Raw genomic sequence first — 24,431 nt, 5'->3', positions numbered from 1 at the left:
GGCACTCGCACACACTTTGACAGATCTAGCCTGCTTCCTCAATCTACCTGCGAGCGCTCCTCCAGGAACCTCCCTGACAACTGACCACTTATTCCGTCGTTTGACTTGATTTTAGCCTTTAACCCTTGCTGGGCCAGCTCAAGAAATGCAGTCGGAGTTGTCCTCGGATGGTGGGATGTGAGCGTTGTTGTGTCTGTGGGTGACGGAGGGGGACAGGGGGCGCTCCGCTCCGCTCCGCTCCGCTCAGTGCAGGGCGCAGGAGACAGTCGCTCTCCAAGGTGCTGAAAGTCGGAGCGCTCCCTCCTCACTCTCCCCTACTGACGATGAATGCGACCGAAAATCAAATACTGACTGGCTTCGATCACATTTGGTTTAATTTTTTACACTCTAAACTTCAGCCCTTCTGGATTTTTATTTTTCACGCAACCGCTGGATGTATACACACATATGTGCAACAAGACTGACTGCTGCTTTCTCATATTCACCTGCATCGTTGGGAAATATTGAATTGACTCCGGATTCTCAGGATTTTTCGAGCTGTTTATTTCTCGGTCTCTGCCTCTCTCTCTCTCTCTCCGTGCCGCATGCCTTCGGACGTGAACTGTGATATTGTCTCAAAAAGGTGAGTCCGATGAGGATATTCATGAAGCAGACCTACTTTTACGTGGATATCATTTTCTTTGCACTGGAGAGGGGACCATACCTCCAAAAGGCTGGTGTTTAATTGCTTTTAAACAGACCATCACGACCGAGAGGCAGGATTATAGTATCTTGTGGAGTCTGGAGAATTTACCCTGTGGATAAAGTGAAGTTTCCGATAGCCTAGGCGACTATCTTTAATCTGCTCTAGCCCTCTATGTGTTGGGCTGTCTGGCTTCACTCTAAGTGGGTATCAAGCAATTTCAACGCGGTGAGTTTGCCCTATCGTTTAATATACATCCCTGTTGTCACTGGCGTTTCAATTGATCTATCAAGACACGCAGCAGAAACCAAACGATCCCAAGCTAAAGGGAAATGTTTATTTCCCGCTATGTGTTGCTTAACTGTCTGGATTCTGCTCTGTGGTTTGGGTTAAATCGTTGCACATTTGCACGCTACATGGCTGATTTAGTAAGAACAGGTTACTGTAAGTCCAATGTTTGAGCAGCAATTTGTATAATTATTGGCTTCAATGGAATTTGGAATAGACTAATAGCTACCTGTTGTCTCTGGAGTTTGAAATTGTACAAAGATAGCTAATAGGTTGGGTTTTATTGAATGTGGAGAAGAATACAGTGAGCCCACTCCACCCACTTCAGATAATGGATGTTTTAACCTTTTCATCTGTTGTTGGACGTTTATTGTTGAGATTTTGCACGAAGAGAATCATTTGAATCTGATTCTCAACACCACCACCACACAAGCGCGCACACTGACTGCACGCTTCTTATGTTAACAAAGGTTTTGGTTTTCTTTCAGGAATAATGGCATTAGCCTGTTGAGCCTGTAAGCTGCATTAGGGAATGCCATTTGTCTCTGGAGATAACAATAATAATAAATTCAAATGATTCCTATAAAAACAGCTGGTTGCAGCAGTAGGACAAAATATGCACAGGCCTAAGCAAAAACGAAAAGTACTTGGAATGTGAGGTTTACCGGTTTGAGGTTGTGCAAAACAACAGCAGTGGAATCATCATCCATCATGTCATCTCTTATTTTTTCCACTGCAGCCCATTTCCTCAAGTGAAGAAGATGATGATGATGATGATAATGAAGTGCAGGACGGATCCGGAGAGAATACCGGGAGCCTAGGGATGACATCCACACAATCGTGTTGAATGTGGATATCGACGCCGCGGCGAAGGATGGGCCCTCTCCTCTCGGCCGCCTTCGTGCTCCTGCTGGCCCTGAGCGCAGTGTCTCCGGCCTCGGTGGGTAACCCCGAGGATTACGCCGCGGACGAGGCGGAGCGGACGGCCAGTGAAAACATCGTCTTCGATGACTACCGGGGGAAAGGATGCGTGGACGACAGTGGCTTCGTCTACAAACTCGGGGAGCGCTTCTACCCGGGACACTCGAACTGTCCGTGCGTGTGCACGGAGGACGGGCCTGTGTGCGACCAGCCCGAGTGCCCCAAACTGCACCCCAAGTGCACCAAAGTGGAGCACAACGGATGCTGCCCCGAGTGCAAGGAGGTTAAAAACTTTTGCGAGTACCGAGGGAAAACGTATAAAATACTGGAAGAATTCAAGGTAAGATCTGAGTTCTAAGATCCAAACCTGAACAGCCTCAATCTTTTCTTACATTGTTACATTTAGACAGTTGGTTCGGGAGCTCAGCTTACAAAACATCCAAGTCGTGGCACAATGCTAGCAGTTAATAAAACAACATTTCCAATATGCACTAAACTTCCTGTCTCATACAGTAGGATACTGTTTCCAATCTAACTGCTGGTATTGTATTTGATCTTGTCTTCCAGCATAATGATATAATAGTTTATACACTATAAGATCATAAGTAAACGTATTTAAGGGCTACAGTGCCCTACTGATGCTCATGAGTTGGTTCCATCTGGCCAGGTTGATCAGGTCAGTCACAGTCAAACATCTGGAGGCCACTAATGAAGCCATCTTACATGGCAGTCTGTCTGGGCTATTCATGTGTTTTAAATTCCGCATACAGTAATATGAGCACCCCTAACTAGACTTGCATGTTCGTGATAGATGTCAATCAATTCAAACATGAAACAAAATCTAATGTCATGGTGGTGTCATTTTAGGTAGCAGCCGCTATGTCTCGTGGGAACACAGGCCAGTGTTAAGGCATATTAAGTACAGCGGCTCAAACACCTACACACTGCTTTTGCTCTTGAAACTTGTTGACACCAATTGACTTCAATGATATTTTATTCAAAATTGCAAAATGCAGCTCACCAGCAGCGTTGACCTGTGGTGGGGGCTTGTTAGGGTTTGAGTTAGTGAGGCTTTTGGTTACTGTGAGTATATATCAGTTCTTGACATACTGTAAAAGTATCATTAAAATGTGTTTATTGGCCAAGGGCACAAAGATGGCTGCTTCCCAGAGTGATGCCATCCCCTCCTCCCTGCACCGTCAACTGAACATTCACCCAGCATTACTAAACTGACAGATGCTCTAACAGTATTTCAATGCTTTGATTTGTGGACTCTGAGTCATTGCTGGCAGATTCAGTTTCCCTGTGTCCCCTGCAAAGGGAGCACTCTTTTTACCCATCAGACCAGAGTCCCAGCAGTTGTTACGGAGCACGACAGTACTGCCTGATTTGAAATGACACTATACGAGCATGACAACTACAGTCTGTGTTTAAACTGTTGCTGCCCATGAGGAAACCTCCTCATTCAAATTCCACACAAGTGGATTGGGGCTGCAAGTGAGTGAAATGTAATATGACACATTGCGGCCTAAACAACAGTATAGCTCTATGGTTGATCATGGCGCTTGGTCCTGTCTGTGCAAGTATAACAGTAACCAGTTAGGATTAGAGTCCATTATAGTTGTGCCAGCCAAACACTATAAACCTCCAATGGAAAACTTAATTACGTTTTGGATCCACTGTAAGGATTTGAGTTAAGAGTATTCAGGTATGAAGTTAGCTTGGAGACTCTTGGTTGTTTTTCATTTCTATTATAATGCCTGAATGTATTATTTTCTGGATTTCCAATTACATGTTATGACATAGTGATAGAGGTAGAAAACCTACATCTAGTGGGACAACATTTGAGACAAGTTAGCAAACTGGTAGTATAATGACATCACCAATTTCCTCTTAATTTTTCATAACTGCATGGCATTTCTTACCTCAGATGTATTCAGAAACTGATTTCTGTGGATAGACAGTACAGACAGACAAACACAAACAACCACCAAATTTTCCAGTTAAAACAAATGGATGCACAATTTTATGCGCAAGATTTGTGTTGATATGTATGCGAGTGAAGAGCACTTCTCAATCATGAATTTTGTGCAACCCACTTGAAACAATAGGCACTTCAGAACTAAATGAATACTCGAAACTAAGCTTTAAGAAGCATCTTCAAGATTAATTGGCATTGTCAGTGGCAGATTAGCAGAGTGTTCAGCAGTACTGGTAAACACTGAAGAGATACCAGAGATAAAACAATGTGTCAATCCACACAAGAAACCAATGAAACTGATATGCAATGTTATTATCTATTCTGGAAACATCGAATTTGTGTAATTTGACAAAACGTTCACCTAAAACAACAAACGAAATTTGTCAGCAATCACTCAACTTCATGCTAGTTGAATCTATTAACGTGTACAAAATCCAAACAACGAGTCTATGCATTTTATTTTATCTACTGTAAGCCTTCTTCTGAGATATTAAAGCATGGACATTTAATGCTTTCAGCCTTAAAAGTACGTACTGAAAAACTGAAAGCACTGCAACGACTTGCTACAATTACTAAAAATGCTTTGTCAGAAAAACTACTGGATTCAAACATTTCCTCAAAGTATCAGACATAATGTACATTTTATTCACATCTGCAAAACATTCAAGTCAACATATTACAATTGGATACTGCTACAATATACTGTAGCCCATACGAGTAGCAACTCATTTGCAGCAAACATAACTTTGCCATATCATCACCTTGTGAAGTTGTTACGGTGCAAGTGTTTGTAATTAGTTGTCTATTTACACATCCGGCAGCCACAGAGCAACATCAGCATTCATTTTGAGTTGTGTTTCTAGCCACCTGATGAATGTAAGTCTTATAGTCACTCTCTTTTAGCTCTGGTTTTGGTCTCTACCAACCCCTGTGTAATTATCTGGGTCTTTAGCTACTAAACACTTCACTATGTTCACCACCACAAGTACCATATAGTTGGTTTAACAGAACTTCTCCACTATAAACTGCTGTCTGATGCGGCTTGAGATGACCTTGATGAGAGCATTGACAGTGAACCAAAACATTCAAGTTGCAGGCCGTAAAACCAGAACAATTAGCTGAAAGATGCTAAAATGTTCCATGGAGCTGAGGGGAGCTGCAGAAATAATTCTCTGTGGGTGTGTCACTTCAAGAAACCCGTTTTACATTACACATAGTTATTTGACCCATTATTTATATAAGAATATTGACTAGTGCAGCTTTAAAGTTAGGGAAAGATAATAATTATGGCTAAATAACAAATATTTACAGGCTGACTACCACAAGCATTAGATGTACATGAAGCTGGGCTGCCTATTTTAAAGTTTAATTTTAGGTTTAACAATTAATTAATCCTACTAATTTAAGGGAACCCAAAGTAAATTGTGTTTTACATGACAATCACGACCTGACTAAGCTAGTCATGAGTATGAGGAAACTGGAAACTGTATGTCTCGTTGTCTGCTTTGCTTTAGTTTTGTCCTGCCCTGCAAGGTTTCAGCAGAATGTTTTGTAATTTGTAGGATGTTTTTTTCCAGTTTGGTTTACATAATGACTTCAAGGCAAAGCAAAGAAACCTCTGCTGGGAGATGTTTGGAACATGTCGCACCTGTGGATATTAGCATGTCATGTCACTGAAACAAATTGAAGCAGGCAGGGGGCTAAGCCAAACTAAATGTAGACAAGCACCGTTATTAATCACTCTGCTATATCTGTAGAAAAGCAATTTTTGAAAAATCAGACAAAACCGAAAGAACTAGAAGGGGGGAAAAACAGTGGCTGGCAACTGTCTATCGTATGTTAACGTAATTTAGGTGCTTTTAATTTCCACTGGCATATATCTGCCTCTAGTACATTCAGCTAGATGAGCAGCGAGTCATAGCAGTCTGTGTTTTCCTTTGTTAACAAGGATTTTAATGCCTCTAATAGGGGCCGTTATGCTAGTGCTAACACAATTAGTTGATTTACTGATATAACGGACATAAAAAAGAATCAACAATTTAGAGATGCAATTAATCATGTAGGGCATTAATCAAGCAAAAAGGGCAAATATTTCTGGTTCTAACAAGTCAAATTGCTGCTTTTCTGTGTTTTACATTGTTGTAAATTGAATGTGTTTAGGATTTAAATTGCTAATTGGACAAAAAAAAGCAATCTGCAGATGTTATCTAGGGCTCTGGAAAATTGTAATGGGCATTCCAATTTCATTATTTTCTGACACATTTTATATTAAATGATTAGTCAATTAATCAAAAATTAATAAACAAGAAATAGATAATGAAAATAACTGTTAGTTGCAGCCCTACATTATGCATTTGCACATCAGCATGAAAGTGACATAGTGTTGCTGTTAATGAGACGTGTGTGGGATCAGCCCATTTAGAACCTATGTACCTAATCTGTACTGATTGGTGTGTTTGCACGTCAGACAGCATCAAGCTCAGTCCTGCATTGTGATGCAAGCTCACAGATTTTGCAAGGGCCGCTGTGAGTGCATAAGCCTCGTAGTTTGATGTGAGATCAAATCCATCAATAGTGCAGCTCACCCTCGTGCTAACCTTGACAGAAGGGCCCAAAGAAGGAAGGACGTTTCTTCGTACTTGGTGGGGAAAAAACAAACATCCATTTGTACTTATTGATTATGAATTATTGAAAATGACATAAATAAGAAAACAGGAAATTTGTGGTGCAGGACGATCCCTCTCTGAGACCACACAAGTAACTCTTAACGTCTTAGTCCACATCCTGGGCTTAGGGTTGGGTCTCTTCAGTGAGCACATGAAAGCTTGGGAACCCTGCAGTGTTCAAGGAAATCAAAGGGCGTCAGTATCTGCTATACAGACCCCTGTTTAGGGATGCCGACAGGTTAACCTTTGGTGTGGGCCTCATTGGCATTTCCTCATGCTACATTGTGCAGGTGCTTGCATTTATATTCAGTTGCAGATGATGAAGAAGAAATGCAGAGATACAGCATCTCAGAATGATAACTGAGGAGATGTGGTCAGTTTAGAGCATCTGGGATGCTAGGATGTTTAAGTTTGAAGGAAGAGTTGATACACATAGTTTGGCATCAAACAACACTTTTAATTAATTGTCCAGTTTCATTATACTGATAATCCCATCATGCAATAGGTCAGTTATTAAGTCCCATGTAAGTAGAGTATACAGTCATTATCGTGCAAGTGGTGTTGGGCATTCATTCAACACAAAGCAGTAGACTGCAGTGCAAAGTTTGCTGAATCTAATGCTGGTATAACTCATGCATCAGTACATTTCCCAGTACCAACTCGTCCACTTTAGTATTTACTTTTACCAATAAAGTATTTAATACAATGTAGATTTTGAAGTGTAGACTTACTGCCAGTGGGTGTATTTTCTACTCTTTTGTTTTGTTGCCCTGTGAGAGAGTCATGCAACTCAACCTTAGTAGGTGTTTCACCTACAGGGTTCCCCATCAGATGAGGAAGGGACCAGTCCCCAGCCCAGCATGGCTGCCGGCGTGCCTCTGGCCTCAGCGCAGCTGCAATCAAGAACCAGGAGATATAGGGTGAGTTCAGATCCCAGATCGTCAGGCTAGGGCTGGGATGTGAACTCAAATGTGAACAATCCCGTCCGTGCTTCCTGCGATCCCCCTAGGGAAGGGATGCAGAATTGAAAAAGGGGGGGTGGGCTTCAACATTTTCCATGAAAAAGGTACACACAGTAGATTTAAAACATCAGACTATCTTGAATAATTTCTCATTTAGAGGCAAGTAATGTTAATTGATTAATTTGCAAGTAATATAACTGCAATAAATGCAGCCTTAATACATTTCTACTCACCTTTCCTTAAAACCCCCATGGGACAGGTACTAAACTACCCAGTGCAGTGCAGTTACTCTGTTTTTCTGTTTCATGATTTTTCTGTTTCTTGTAACTTAGGCACTTCAACTTAAACAACAAAAGAAAATTATGGAGACTGTAAAAACATGGCAAATCACAACAATGAACCTAAAATAGCATGGACACACGCACGGAGCTGCCTATACATCGTACACAACAGTAATTAACAGTAATCCTCTTTTCAGCACTGACACCTATGAGACAAAACAGCCATAGAAGCTGTAAAAATGATTGCTCAAATTGATTTTCCTATCCAGTTTGCCAGAGGCAACAAGAGTCCTAATTAGACGAAATTATTAAGTGCAAACAATTAGGCCACAAAGAATTCTCAAACACGTTTTTCTGGTGTCAACTTCTTTGCACTTAAAGAACCCCTGTACAAGGGAGTTTTTAGCATCCAACTCCCCTCATCCAAACGTCTTGCCTCCTCGCTCTCTGTATTCCCTGCCGGCCGGTAAAATATTGTTTTGACCTGGACAACAGCAGCATGCAGTTTGACTGTCAACCCATTTCCGCCACTCCTATTAACCGCATGGGTGAAATTCCTGTGACCCTGTTGTCCAGCCTCAAAGTATTTTACATAACCGTTTGCCCTGCTCAAGGTTATTTGACTATTCATTGCTTCCCTGCCCCGTCTCCATTTGTCTCAGAGCGGGAATGAAAAGCATGGCAGCCGATTCACTCTAATACCCTGCCAATAAGCCGGGGACAACAGGAGACTTTTCTTCACCAAAACATCTACCAGCATGTCAAGTGCGGTGCTGGTGTTCCATTTTCTTTTGTGAGTCTGGGCTAAGGCACGACTGATCCTCTTCATGGTAGACCTCACACAAAAGGACGCCCTGAAAGCACCAGGCGCAGCTGAATACATTGAAAATCTCTGCAATGTGTCATAGATACAATGAGTAATTTTCTTTTTCAAATTACATTTTATTATATACTTGCTTTACAGGTCAATCTGCCCGATTAATCAACAGACAAATGCCACTTCAGCTTTGAACTGATTTATTTTTAAAGGCCAGTTGTGATAGCAAAGAAACACCACTGTCTCTCATGAGAAAACTGTTTTTACAATAGTATGTGCAACATGTGCAAAATGGAGCGTAAATACACAGAGTTTTGGTGATGGTTTAGATTGAATGAGAAAACTTTTGAAAGATGTGGTCATTGAATGCATTTTGTGTCAAAGCAATGAAAAGTACGGAAACCCTGAGAGGCAAGTGAGAAAAAAAATTCTGGTGATCCATTTCCTAAGTCTAAATTGTTTAAAGAACAGGATTTAATTCCTTAATTTTGTTTTTCATCTTTGAAGCCAGGTGAAAAAAAGCATAATTTTTCTTCCTTTACAGTTGAAAAGACAGTTTTAGCAGGTGAAAAACTTATTTTTCAGACTGTATGTGCAGATTAGAACCAATTAAAATACATTTCTAGCCTGGCAAAACATTTGTTTTCACCTGCTAAAACTGTTTTCACAGGTGAAAAAAAATAACTGTTAAAAATGATCCCGGAAAAAACTTTATTTCACGACGATTTTTTCTCATATTTTCACAGATAAAGAAAAAATAACTAAAAATTGTCCTGGAAATTTATTTATTTTTTCCTGCTAAACTTTTTTTCTCCACCTGTTTCGCAGATGAAAAACTTAAAAAAGATTATCCTGGCAAAAACTTTTTTTCACTCGTTTCAAGTCATAAACACAGGAGAGAAAACTATTCAGATCAGACTTAGAAAATGGATCACCAGAATGTTTTTTTTTCTCACTTGCCTCTCAGGGCTTCCGTAGAGTGATCCACAGTTTAGTCCATATTGACCTCTGTTGTGCAGACTGTGTGAAGAGAAAAAGTGTTGAGAATGCGTGTTACCAAGTGTAAAAAACTGTAATACAACATGGATGAAGTGGTACCTGTGAGATCAAGACACACCTTTAGTTGAGAAAACTCTCAACATTGCATACAATATGTCAAGAAGCCAGCTGCCCATTTATTGTCAGTTTGACAATAATAGAAATTAATGCGAGCCATAAACAACAAATCTAAGTCTTCGTTTTGCTGTTTGTGGTGCACATTGATTTTAAAAAATATTGATTGCATCGCCTCAAACCAAATGAATAATACATGTTAATTCTTCTGTTGAGTTTAATTCCCATGTATTACTACAACTTACCAGCGGACACTACTTGAGATAATGCATTTGCTAAGAAAAACAAATGAAAGGTTTAGCTGATTTAGTCATGCATTTCTAATGTGTACTTATTACTATATGATGTCTAATTGTCTCCTTCTCTATCCTCTAAAGATAATAATATGCCTTATGGGGGAAAAGGGAAACTGTATCTGTGCCAGATGCAGACTCTTGTGAAACTGTCTCTAATTGTTCTCATTGTTATGTTTTTGAGTCATTTCCTTTCTGTATGTTTGGCAGCTGATCAAATATAAATCAAAATTGGTGTTAGCTGGATCCTTACCATCTATCACTTAACTAATTGTCTGGCTCCTACAGTGAATTCACGATTTTGCCATCCTTTTAAATACTTTAAACGAACATGTAATTGATCTTCCACAGCTAAGTAAAGGCTTATTACCAGAGGAAGCAGTAATAACGATGCATGTTGTTGTGTTGATCCTGTCTGAGCTGCTTTTGTTATGAAGGTCAGCTGACCTGAACTGTGGAGAGAGATTAGATTACTTGCACATTTACATAGACACTAGTATCCTGGTTTTAAGTCTTATCCAGGTATTGATCATATACAGGATATGTAATTTACATGTAATATGAGAAACCTGGTTGTTCATATCCTTTAATCTATTATTTCAACAATATCTAGGTTTCTGCGTCAGTGCAGGTCTGTCCGACTCCTCCACATCCAGCCACTCTCATTTCTGTACCAACTGAGCTCTTTCACCATTTGAGAATGAGCCAAGTTTCTCTGCTGCACTGTAGTTTTAGTTTCTTCATCTTACAGCAGCAATAAATGACGAGACAATAATAAAGTTTATCCTCTGCGTTAGGGTTTCAGACGTTCACTTTCATTTCAGAAAGTGTTTCAAATATGTGGGCCAGACGTGACTCATCAAACAGGCTGGGGGGGCTTGGCACCATGTAGTTCCTGGCGCACCTCCTCTTTTTGCATTCTTTATATGGGGTCGACGTCAATCAGAGGTCTGTAGTTATAAAGCAGGAAGCCGTCTACAATAAGGAAGTGAGTCTCCTCCTCCTTATGTTCAGACTTTGGGATAATCTTAGAATCCAGGGTGTTATTAACACCATGCGACTTCTCAAACTTCACCAGGTTCTCCAACCATCATTCTCATCATGGTGTCCACGTTTCATTAACTAGTGACTAAATAACTCAAGTTAAGGATGCGTTTTCGTTCATGGCAGACTAATTAGGAAGGTGAGTGTCACATGCCGCAGTATCCAGCTTTCTATCGCAGTACTCCAGCTAGCATATTAGGTATAACAGGATAAGAACTTATCTAGATTTCTGAAACCTTAAAGTATAAAGCTCATTATTGCAAACTACTGCTGCTTCAATTCCCTGAGGAGACATATTTATTTTTAACAGAATCGTGACTAAACCTGGGTTTTCTGCTGCTGGCAGTGTCAATTTAAAGTGAGGTGCAATTGCTTTCATACGTTGTCCAAGGTTAAGGTACCTCATCTTCACTCGAAGCCAAATATTCCTGTTAGAGAAACGCAGCCATGTCATCATGAGACGAGACACAGCCCTACATGCTCCACTGCTGACCCTGAATCCCACCTTGCCAGCCCCCATAGATTAAGTCTGTTAGGTTGACAAAATGTAGTCCATCTTCCATATGTATGAGGCAACATCTTGCTGTTTAATTGGTACATTTCTGTGTGAGCACTCAAACAGAGAGAGGGGCGGATAACTGAAGGGGTGCTCAACTCTGCGAAAGAGAAATGTTTTTGCCGTGGCTTATTTACATACGCCGACTAGTGTTGACTACTTGTGTGGGTAAGAGGAGAGTCAAGTTATAATTGTTCAGGTACCATCTATGTTGTATTTCTTAAGGCCTTAAGATGTGCTTTGACATCAGGGACTGGCAGCTCTAAAATATGCAACAGACACAATGAATGAGCAGATGAAATCTATTGTATCATTAACATCACTTAGTGTGAGAATCTAAAGCAGAGGTACAGAACATAGCTTTCTGTACCTGGACACAATTAAGTTACATACATTTCACAAATGCACTTACTGTTCCTCCTTGTAGGGAGTGTGATTTTTAACAATATATACTTTTTGTTGCCCTTTATAAACAACATATCTGATAGATAGTTTCACATCCTATTTTTTAATCCCACCGGACAGTTGTCTGACATATCAGAGGAAGTATATCTGATGAACAGTTGAGACAGTTTTATCAATTTTCTACCACACGGAGGGAAAGTGGAATAATAGGAGATGAAACAGTCTTAGGTTCATGTCTGAATTATCTCTGCTCTCATCCTTGGCAACAGTCCAATGTTTCATTTAAACATGACTTTGCAGATCTCATTCTACATTGTTTTAAGTTCAAGAAGTATGAAAACAATCTGAGAATGGGTTATGCATTTGCTTTCCTTTCTACTGCTAATACAGTTAACCCTTCTGTGGTGTTTGGGTCAAATCTGACCAATTTACAACTTCATAAAATCATAAAATTTTTATTTTTCCTCTGATTGCCTCAAGGCCTTATGATATCCTCCACACTAGGCATTTGAACATATAAAATTGCTGATCACCACTTTCATTGAATTTTGAGTGGTCTAATCAACTTTGTAACACCTGTGGTGTTCCATAGGAAATGAATGGGTAATACTAGATTATGTTCATCCATTAGATGGAAAACATCCCCATGCACACCCTCACATCCACCCCCCACCCCCCCCCACCCCACACACACACACACACACACACACACAGACACACACACACACACACACACACACATATTCCCCCACGTGAACCACACTGAAGAATTAGTGTGGTCCCCCCCCCCACACACACACACACACACTCTCTCTCTCTCTCTCTCTCACACACACAAACACACGCACACACTCACACACACACATATATTCCCCCACGTGAACCACACTGAAGAATTAGGTGTCATTTATGGGAACCTGTCTCTTTCTCGCGCTTATGTGCCCACCCCCCCACGGGAGACCAAATAATGTATCATACCTGTTCAAAGGCCCCATATATAAAGATTTACACATTTCAAACTAAACAATTAGGTGTTTGTTATGGGAACCAATCTCTTTCCCGTGGTTATGTGCCCCCCCCCCCCCCCCCCGGTCTCTGTTTTGATTATTATTATAATTTTCAGTGTCTATTCTTTGTATATTCACTGCAGTTATTCATGTTCACCATTACTTGGAGGCATTATTTACAGCATTAAAAGGTGTTAAATAAAATTTGGTGATGATTATGTTTGAATTATGTTTTTTGTGTTAATGTAAGAGCAGTTAAACCAGACCGGTCAAATTTGACCGGGAACACCAAAATAAGGGGGGAGAAACAAATATAATACAAGGGTTAAGATAGTTGATAATGACAAATTAATTCCAAAGCACAACAACCAGCATATAAAGGAATAGTTCGACATTTTGGGAAACAGTAACTTTCTTGGCGAGAGTTAGATGAGAAGTTTGATACTACTCTCATGTCTGTACAGTAAATATGTAGCTGGAGCTAGCAGCTGGTTAGTTTAGCTTAGCACATACACAGGAAACAAGGACAAAAAGCTATCCTGGCTCTGTCCAAAGGTAACAAAACCCGCCTACCAGCCCCAGCTCGTTTGTTTAATCCATACAATACCTAAACTGTAAAAAACGCCAATTTGCCATATTATGTGCCGGGCTACTTCTTGGTTGGGACCAGTAACGTCCTGGAGATCTTGCTGGTTACCTATAGCAGCTAAACAAACAAGACATGATGTGTAAATTAGTCAGCTTTTTGAAATGCTGGTAAACCTTTGGACAAAGGTCTACCAGCATCGCCCTGGTTAGTCATTACAGTACATACAGTACATACCAATATTATGCACCCAAAGGTAAAGCACATTATTAGTCACCTCAATGTCCTTCAAGAGTCAACATTTGTTCAAAAGTAGCATGTTTTGAATATGCATTGACTGCTGTAATTTGGGAAAGTTTTGCACTATGAATCCTCCAAATGGATAACTCACCCAGTTGCAATTGCTGATCTCCACATATATTGACTTACCTACCATAACAAAAAAAAAAAAAAAATGTAAACTGCAAAAGGGTAATCAAAAAAGAAACATTTGTATCCTCTGAGGTTAGTACAGAGGACCGAGTTGCTGATAGAGCAGACCCAGTGCAGAAGACTGTTTCCTATGATGAGCAGATAGAAAATCTAATATGATGAACAGTTGACCTTTCGTGATTTGGAAACAGTTTGTATTTTTCCACTCCATGTAATTGCATTACAGTTCATTCTCCGGTCAAGAGACTTTGTTAAGATAGAGTCAAGAGGCAGCAGCACAGAGAGCTGCATAGCACTGATTTACATGTTGCAGAGGTGGTAAGATAAGCAACTGATTCCTGAGGCAGGCCGCAGCAGAATGCAGCAAAATGCTAAATATCATGAACACCACTTTATTGACTCCCTTATTAGTTATTTCTATTGATTTTATTCAAGGTCAGCTACAGGCTCTGTTTGTTAAGATGCAAGTGGCCTAATGCAACTTGGCTTTGTGAATAATTTATTAACTTGTTTCTTTGTTTATGAAGACACTGTGAGATGCGTGTAATAGGAACATTTTTATTAGGGAAATATCTGCAAAAATGCATATAGGAGCAGGCTGCTCTCCAACTGACCTGCAGTAGAGCGCACACACTCATAAAGGTGAAACCTACTGAATCATCTAACCCTCTCTGCCCACAGCCGTCACCCTGTGAATGGTGCCGCTGCGAACCAAATAATGAGGTGCACTGTGTGGTGTCCGACTGCGCCGTCCCAGAGTGTGTCAACCCTGTGTACGAGCCGGAGCAATGCTGCCCCATCTGTAAAAACGGTAAACACTCATCTTCTCTGGAATGCAACGCACACTCCTCTCAAGTCATTACATTTTCATTAAACCAATGACGGCAAGTTTATCTGTATCACCATTTGATGGCTGCGCCTTTAGAGGATGAGGATGTAATTGATGTTTTATGAATTAAAATTATTACCTTGGGCCCGTTGGACACTAATGAGCAACACTAGTTTTAATTATAAATGACACACCAAGCAGAGTAAACATTAGCCCATTGATTAAAGGCATGGTAGGAGGGACTAATGGGTCCTCAGAGAGCCTTTTATCTCCCAGTGCCCTGACGCCCTTGTCACACACAGCCAATCCCTAAATTAGAATTATAGGATTCCAATGGTTCATTGGCTATTTACAAGGCAAGGTGGGAGATTTCCCTTTGCCAGCACCAATCCTGAGGGACAGATGGAGCTTTATGACCAAAGTACAGTAACTGCTCGTCTGCAATGTGATCCTGGCTGGAATGATGAACAGCAAAGAGTGTCTGTGGGTAATATCAAATGCACAGTCAACAACAGAATGTTCCATTGTCTAATCAAAGGTTTTTAAGCCTCAGATCATTTGAGAGCTGGCAAAGAAAGTTTCCCTGAACTTAAATGAGAACCTGATAAACAGTAAGATATACAGTACTCTCATGATTCATATGCCTTATTATTGCATTCAGTCCTCTCATTATGTTGAGTGTCACATCCGAAAATGGAGAAATTGTTTATGAGTTTTCCTGTTGAATGAAGACATAAATATATTTCTTTGCCTTTCAAGCAGCGGTTGACCTATAAATGTGGAGAGAGGCATTTAGCTTGAGGCGGATGCTAAATGGCAATTTCACCACAACTACCCGCATTTTCTTTCACACTTTCTCTCATTTCCTCTTCATACCCCTTGCTTTCTTTCTTTTATTTCAACACACACACACATACACACACACAAACACCCACACTAACAAGGCTGCAGAAGCCGCTAGGAGAGAGCTAATCCAGGCTGACAGGACACAGTGACACCCTTGGCATTTCAGGGTAGGCCTGCCGTTTCCGGGCTCCCCAAGGGTTCCTGGTCAGGCTCTGGCAGCCAGATAAATCTCTATGGGAGTGGATGGCTGAGGGCTGTGGGGAGAGAACAATAAAGGATGCTGTTTAGCTCTCATTTTTGGCCAAGGGACAGGGGACTGTGAAAGGAAGACATCCACTTATGTGTGCTCCAGTTAGACATGCAATCAGTGGAAGACAGTTAGACGTTTGTCTTTTACTTTCCATGCTGCAAGCATTTCAAATAATTATGTGAAATGAGCACATCCCTTTTTAAAATGCCAGTGTGTTTTGTGCACCACCTTTTCTCACCAGGGAAGGATTATGAGACAGACATGAATAGCAACTGTGGTGGTTGTGGTGTCTATTTAACCCCAGACCAATCAGAATCACTTAACTCATGCCACAAGGTTTTATACTGTGACAGGTGTGAAAAGGCTTTTCTCATTTAACAAGAGTCTGTAGAGTTGTGGAGTCTACAGCCATGCTAGCAGCACAGTGGTGCTTAGAGTTAAATGCTAACGTTAGCATGCTAACATGCTTGCAGTGACGTAACATGTTGATGAGCAGGTATGGTGATGGTTACTATGTTCACCTTCTTAGTTAAATGTGTTACCATGCTAACATTTGCTAATTAGCACTAACCACAAAGTACAGCCATAAACCAAATGATTGTACAAATGAAAAGCTGGAGAAGTTCATTGATTAACTTTTTATTAATTTTTTGGATAGATAAAAGTTTTACTGTCACATCATCCTCTTATGGTGGAGGAACATGCAACCAAAACATAAAATGTGTGTTCTAGAGATGCTCATTTCACATAAATGTATGTGGCTGTCTGTTTCCAGAGACGAAGAAGCATACTCTATGTGGATTACTGTATGTCTGCTGGGTTACTCACGTTAGACACATACGCCTTAACTTTACTTTAGGCCCTGGGGCTACGGACGTTTTTGAGGCCCCCACTTATATAACTTGGCTGTCACTTATATTACTAGGCTGTCAAGAGCATTTAATTGACTAGCTTGCCAAAAGTTCCAAGTGCACGCCTCCCTTCACAATATGCCACAGCAACATTGATTCAGAACCCCCCAGTCAATGGACAGCGACATATAGTAATTGGAGAGCCCTCCTAATCAGTAAACAGGGTTACTCAGGGAAACTCATCAAAGATCTATTCTGTTGCCCCAGCAACCTTGGTCAGTATTGTAGGGGTCTGACGTGTCTCCTACTGGCACTTCTCTTCCTGTTGTCGGCTGCAGCGCCACTCCTTCTCCTCCCTCTTCCTCAGCACACAGTCCTTCATCCTCCACAGCAGCAGTAGTAGTAGCCCTGTTTTCCTCACTAGGTGGCACAGAGACTCGGTGATCGACATTGCTGCTTGTAGGCTTAAAAAAGTCAGCGACCTACATTTTATTCTGTTTTTTTTTTCATTTCTGAGCACCGCTTGGATGTGAAAGCTTCATCTTTCGCACTGGAAACTCAGCTACAGCTAAACTAAGGCTAGCCAACTATCCTACCCGATTTGTGATTTGACAAATTACAAAAACGTCGATATATTTTGTACTACACTATAGTGCACTGACCATAGCTATGCACAGGAAGCTTCTGTGACTTCCCTGGCCCAATATTGTTCATGGCAGCGGTGCATATTATAATTTTTTATAAATATATTCATTATATATATATACAGTGTTTAACAAATTTATTAGACCACCACCCAGTGTAAGGTGTTTGCCACCGCTGCCCTAAATTAACAGTATTGCTGATTACCAAAATATTTTATGTTTCTGTAATGGTTAATCCACCAGTATGTGCAAGCCAAGCTCTTTAATCAAAATGATATCTTTAATGCTAAAATATAATTATTGTTGTTATCCTTGAATTTTCAAATTTACTGTTTTACAAAAAAGCAGAAAAGAATAGTAAAGCACATTATTATTTTGTGATTGAAATGCCAAAGTCACAATGCCAATGCCACAGTTATTCACTTGCATTCCTGAACAGAAAAATTTGTTTTGTGGTTGCAAGAATGCAAGCTGTTATCAGGGCAAAAGGAGGTCATACAAAATATTAAGATTTTTGGTTAATATATGTGAATAAGGACTATTTAGTTGTTCCAGTTTGTTATTTGCCTAATAAATAACAATACAATTTTTAGTTTGAAACAAGTTTTTGACAGATTTCTAAAATATTTGTGTTTTCTCATTTTTATGACAGGTGGTCTAATAAATTTGTTAAGCACTGTATATATATATTTATCCCTGGAGGCCCGGGACTTAAGCCCCGGTAAGCTCCTGCATTAAGGTTTGACAGTGTCGTGGTTGAAGGGGCAGTTGCATCTGCAGACAAACTCTACTGTGTATAAGTTCTGCTGTAGTATCTCCACACTGCATTTACGCTGTTCCAGCACAGGTGAAAGGTCTGGCTGAACCCATTCATTCTCTTATAGTTAAAGAAACGACTTTGGGTTGTTTAAGTTTCAAAACCAATCAGAATTGCTAAGGGCTTAAATGTTATTGAGGTTTTGCACATGGCTCATTAGCTCCCATTAATCATTGATTTGGTAATTTGAAGGTTAAAATACACCTTGATACTTGGGTTAAAATGGGGCTCAATGTGTCTCATTACTGAACATTTTTAGAAGGACATGCCTTAAATTGAAATATTAATCATTAGTAGTCATTAGTCCTTAATCCTAACTACTTTTGAGCATAAAAAAAAAAACTTTTCAGCTAAATGTATTCTGGTTGTAACCTTGATGTGTGGATGTATTCTTTCTGCAAATCACCAAATCAATGCTTTTGGCTGCCAACCTTTTGTCAAAGCTTTCCATTGTTAGGATGTAGCTTTTTAGCTTGTCTGCTTCTCGGTGGTTCACCCTGAAAGCAGCAACAGAGAGCAGAAGGCAGCACAATGGAATAGTCAGCCAGTGGGAGTATCTTATCTCCGAGCTCCACATTCATCGAGTCCGACTAATTCAGCTCTAATCTTTATCATGCATTATATACTGTAAATTCATCAGGGGATACATGTAATTATACAATTCTCGTGAAAAAAATGATAATGAGAAGTAGTCTGAAAATGGCCAGTATTTCCTCAATATGATAGGATTAAACCATAAATAGATCTGCCTGGTTTTATCTCTCTGAAGGCTGTCATTGTCATTTTTTAACAGACATATCATAGAGTAGCAGTGCCATAGAGCTGGCTACAGTTAGGCAAATATATTCAGATTGACATATTCTGTGGACAAGCTGCAGTGAGTTGGTGTTGGAATGGTAAGTTTGTACGGAAGCCTCTCGGCAAGAACCATAATCGTCTTTGAGCCAAATAGACTGTAATGAGTCCTAATATGCATTCACCCCGTCAGCTGTAGTCAGGGAAAGTATGATGTGCTGAGACAATTTTGACACAGGACAAACATTTTCTGACTTTAACAAAATTTTATTGGCCATGAATTGATCACAGGCTCGGACGGCTTGACAGCATGTCCTTCGACCGGTGACAGGTAGCTGAAACTGTGTCCTTGTGGCTCCAAATCTATCTGGCTATAAACAATCACACTTGGCAGCAGCACCAGTCACCCTCTTCCCTCATCAACCTCTACTGAGTTTGTCCTGTAACCTGTGCCAGCTGTCCAGAGGCAGATCAATGAGAGTTAAGACTTGGCAGGCGCGCTCAATGTCTCCTCTAAGCTGAGATCAAAGGGCTTTTATCAGGTCCGAATAGAGCATGGGACTCATCTATGCTGAGGCAAAGGATGGGGATACTTGGTAGCCAACAGCTCCCTTTGTCAGTGTCACATGCATATTTCTGGCCTTCTGTACCTTATTTCCACTCAAACACTGCAGTAAATTGAACCAAATCATTTAGACATCTGAAGCAAAAGCTTGTGAAATATTGGGAGTTACTGGCCAACCCTTTTTAGGCCATCAAAACACTTGGTTAAGGTTAGGTAAAAGTCATGGTCTTGGTTAAATATCAGAAAAGTCAATGTGTTTGTCACAGTGCTTTGAGTCAGCTTATCTTTTTAAAATATTTAACCAAGACCATGATCTTTACCTAACCTTAATCAAGTGCTTTGAGTTGCCTGAGCACAGGTGTTACTCATTACATCAGTGATGGCTCAGTTCTATTTAAGTGTCCCAGCCATGCCACAATAGCAGGACCCTGAAACTGAAGCAACTGAATGGAATTAAGCCATCATTAATTTCATTATTTACCCTTGTGCCTTTCCCGCTGCAACACTACAAAAATGTCTTGCTTTAAAAAAAAAGAACTATCTTGCTCATGTTTCCCACGAAACTCTTTTAGGAGACTCTTTTAACTGGGCTGCAGAAATTGTGTTCTGTTTTTTGAAAATAGCTCTGTTCTTCATGCAAATTTGTAGTGTTGACTTGGGTCAACAGCAAAAGCAAAGAGAATGAAAAGCAGAGCTGCTGATCATTATATAAACCTCCAAACAGGGTATCTTAGAAGCTCAGATAGGCCTTTTTCACAGCAGACATTTTACCAGCACCCTGAAATCAAAGCAACTAAATGGAATTCAGCCATCATTAATTTTATTAATTTCACCTGTGCCTTTCCCGCTGTGACATGTCAAAATGTCCTCCATGAAAAAAGCCTACTGTGCCCAAGTTGAGTAATTGTGCAGATTTGCATTCAGCTGGCCCGTGTCCCCAAATGTACCCCGTGTAACTCCATTCTTCAGGACGACTAACTGTACCGTCTCACGTTTACATTGCTAGCATTAAGTTGGCCTGTACTAAATCAGATTCACTGTGACTGTAAGATGTCCATGAATATTAGCCATGAAAGCCACTGTGTCTTCAAGAGTTATGAGACATATGAGGTTTTTACAACTGCTCGTAGAGGAGTCTTGAATCTAGCAGGTTTTACAGAGCTGAATACTGACAGCAATCCAAAGCAAAGTCACCGTCACACCAAATTGAGCTGCTGATTGCTTCATTTAAATGATTAAAACTGGTGCGAATTCCTGGCACCTTCTTGCTCCTCTGTCACGAGAAGTGGAGGAAGAGATACACTGCCTCAAATCACCCTGAGGCGGGGAGAAACAAATTAGATATAACAGTTTCATGTGGTATTTACCAATAATGAATGCACTGCACTCCCATAAAAGGTAACCACGTTTCTTTTTAGCTTCCTCAAGCACAGATCCAAAAATATACCCAAGCTAATCTGTCTGTTTATCGGCTGAGATGATCAAATACAAGGGTATGAGGTGTTCCTGTCGTACACAATCAAACACGTTTTAGAATTAAAGGAATCTTATCAACAAAAAGGGATCCACACAAGAAAATCCAGTGTTTTAACAGGATAAATCAGATGTCAAAATTAATTTGAGTTCTTTTTTGTTTTGGAAGTCTGTACAGAGTGTGTGTGAGTGTGAGTGTGTGAGAGTGTGTGTGAGTGTGAGTGTGAGTGTGAGTGTGAGTGTGTGTGTGTGTGTGTGTGTGTGTGTGTGTGTGTGTGTGTGTGTGTGTGTGCGTGCGTGCGTGCGTGCGTGTAAAGAAACCATGTAAGGAATTGCTAAGGAGTTATGTGGCCTTTTCATACAGACTGAAGTGATTAACACCATCCTCCCTACTGCCTCTCAAAGCAGCTTTCTCTCTCTCTCTCTCTGTACTCCAGCCTCTCTGTACTGCCAAGCCAGCGCCTGGCAGGCTTCTCTGCTCACGGCGAATTAGGATGCAAAGCGCTCCATGTCGAGGGAGAAGGGGAGACTAACAAAAGCGCTTTAGTGTTGCAAAAACAAGCCCATCGGTGCATGCCCGTGAAAAGATCTGTACGTCTGCTCTGACTCCCCTAACTCCCTGCAGTTCTCTGCATCACTCCACCACCCCTCCGAAAAGAGACGCTCTCAGGAGAGCCACATCCATTTCTTGTCGTTCTCATTCCTTCTTCTCTGTCTTTCTCCCCCTTTCCCCATGCGGCAGGTCCAAATTGCTTTGCTGGAACAACGATCATCCCAGCCGGCATTGAAGTAAAGGTGGACGACTGCACCATCTGCCGCTGCCACAACGGGGACTGGTGGAAGCCGGCGCAGTGCTTGCGGCGGGAGTGCCTCAACGGCCAGTCGTTGTCATAGAGAGACTCCACCGGGGATGGCGGAAAAGCTCAGGCAAGGCCCTGCCTACTGCACCATTTTGTATGATTGACAGGGCAGGAGCACAATTCCTAAGCAACCTGAGACAGCATAGCTTCGAAGAGATGCTCTCACAAGCCTCACACAAATACAAATTTAGGCACTGAGAAGAAGACGGAACTTGTCCCATGGCTTGGTTTCCACCCTCCAGTTTTAATCGCTCCTATATATTTTCAGAAGTTTGACTTGCTTGACTTGCTGCTCTCACAAAAAAAAGTTTCTAAGCTCCTTGAACTCTTTCCTAACCATTGGCAATGTTGAATTGCTCACGTTGATTTCTGTATGTATGCCATCTGCTTGTTGTACTTGTCTGTCACAATCACGCAGGTATTGTATAATTCCAACAGCAGGAAAAAACAAACCGTAAGCACACTTAACGGCGCTTGTTTTTTTGGTTTTTTTGTTTAGTTTTTTTGTACATGCGAGGATTGACACCAGTGAAAGCACTGCAAAGGTGTGCTCGAGTTTCACAACTTCACTCTAAGAGCTTGTTTACAAGATGCACATTACACATAAATGTTTGTGTCTTCATAAGACTTTAAGACTTTTTATTGCTATGGCAGGACCACACCTCTAACACTTAGACGATGCTACTGTCAATTTTATAAACTGCTATAAAACCCCAAAACGCTGATTTTATTGATAAACATACCACGGTTTTGAATCATGTCTCTATATAGTAGCAGCACAGACAGGGGAAGTTGGTACTGTAGAATGAGCTGAAGGGCAGGGAAGGTGGTAGCCAGAAACTATGAGAAGGGTAAACGTAAGATTCTGCAATACTGCATCAAAGCAACAACTTTGGGCAGCCCCCTTCCGGCTTAATTGCCGTTATTGTTTCCTCTCTGAGGTCCATATCCTCCAAAATATTCCCACTAACTAACTGCTTGAACTTGTTATCAAAGCAATTAGCGAGCCAAGAGCAGCCTGCTTTAATTTCCCTTAATCAAGGAGTATTCTGTGATAAATCATCCAGCTGGATGCTTGGCGATGCCGCAGCCTGCATGCTGGGCACACACACCAAGAACCAGCAGACAAAAGGAGGGAATCTGCATATGTCTAAATGCTTTTTAAGCAGCATTCAGGTGCATATTGTCCATGTGAGCATACACAAGCCCGCCATTCATCCACAATCTCATAGCCACAGTATGTTGATCTGCACAGTGAAGCACTTAAACCTATAAGGCTTGATAAGATACAAAGCTGTTACATTGTCCCACTGCTATAGATTATGTAATAGATTTTCAGTTCATCCCCTCCCCGATATGTTGGAAAAGCTCTTCCAATGCGGTGTGGCTCAGGCTAAAAAACATAGAGACAAGCTAATGCATTGCCTTGATATTTTCCCAGAGTGGAGTGGTCCTCAAGTGGTCCAGTCTGAGAGAAAAAGCACCCAATATTTTTGAGATGATAAATACTAGTCATTAATTCAAAGGTGAATTCCAGTAAGCTCGTGCCATTCATCACTAATTTTTTTTCCATTTCCAGAAAATCCGTTCGTGTTAACCTTTTAGACCCTATTCCTGGGCGGTGATGGATGGGCTGCTTAATAGCAGCTCCCAGCACTCTGTAATGAGACAGAAATGAACATAGGATAAAGACCAATGACTAAAGAGGTATATTACCTTAAAAAGCACTAAAACTGCACAGTCTTAAACTGCAGCACATGGGTGTGATGGAAGAATCAGAATTGAGGGAATGTGGGTGGAGCTCAATCTTAGGTGCAACAATAGAGCTCGGGTCATTTTCATCATTAAGCTACAGTGATTTAGTGTCTTTCAATGTGAAGAGACAGACCTCATCTATCTGGCTTGAGGTCTGCAGACTCATAAAACAAAACTGACATCTCCGGTTTATCAATCACAGCCGCAATGCTCCAGACATTTTAGGATTAATAAAGGAGCTTCATTCATCCTAATTACTTTAAATGCCAAATAATTATTCAGCCTATACATGTATCCAAAAATATATTGGAATTACTTTGCCGGGTAGCAACAGAGAAAGACTGAAAGCAAGTGTGGCAGTTGACAGGACTCAGAGGCATTGCTGCCACCTTGCCACATTGATGCCTTATTGCTACTGTTCAAGATAAGATTCACAAAGCATGGCCTTTGGCTTCATACAGTATGAGCAGCCCAGACTGCTTTAAGTGCTACTTTGTTTTCACTCCTTGGTGCAATGGTTTACCGTTATGTATTACCCCAAACTCGTCATTGTTTTAGCCTTCGACATTCCAGCAGGGTGAAGTAGTACGAGTACAAAGGCAAGGACGAAGACAGTTCAATCACAGCTAAAAATCTGGAATTGACTTCACAGTCCTTATAACAATATGACATTGTCTACAACTCGTTGTAGTGTCTGATTGTTCAGTTTCCT

The 24,431-nt window shown here is 40.9% G+C and overlaps 1 protein-coding gene across 1 annotated transcript; it reads left to right on the top strand.

Moving 5' to 3' along the window:
- Nucleotides 1-1,817: 1,817 nt before the first annotated feature.
- vwc2l (von Willebrand factor C domain containing 2 like) lies at nucleotides 1,818-21,998 on the top strand. The gene is made up of 3 exons (XM_070915309.1): nucleotides 1,818-2,231; nucleotides 14,716-14,845; nucleotides 21,847-21,998. The coding sequence occupies exons 1-3, from the start codon at nucleotides 1,818-1,820 to the stop codon at nucleotides 21,996-21,998; spliced, it is 696 nt and encodes a 231-aa protein (XP_070771410.1).
- The last annotated feature ends 2,433 nt before the right edge of the window (nucleotides 21,999-24,431 follow it).

The sequence above is a fragment of the Enoplosus armatus genome, chromosome 11 (genome assembly GCF_043641665.1).
Source record: "Enoplosus armatus isolate fEnoArm2 chromosome 11, fEnoArm2.hap1, whole genome shotgun sequence".
In the NCBI taxonomy this organism is placed as follows: Eukaryota; Metazoa; Chordata; class Actinopteri; order Centrarchiformes; family Enoplosidae; genus Enoplosus; species Enoplosus armatus.
Note: the sequence above shows the minus strand (reverse complement) of the source record. Positions and strands in the feature narration are given on the sequence as shown.

What these genes read in the sequence shown, in the direction of transcription:
- vwc2l (XM_070915309.1), top strand. Translation starts at nt 1,818, where the DNA reads ATGTGGATATCGACGCCGCGGCGAAGGATGGGCCCTCTCCTCTCGGCC. An exon ending in AAATACTGGAAGAATTCAAG is followed by an intron (nt 2,232 to 14,715) that starts GTAAGATCTGAG and finishes CTCTGCCCACAG; the next exon opens with CCGTCACCCTGTGAATGGTG. An exon ending in CTGCCCCATCTGTAAAAACG is followed by an intron (nt 14,846 to 21,846) that starts GTAAACACTCAT and finishes CCCATGCGGCAG; the next exon opens with GTCCAAATTGCTTTGCTGGA.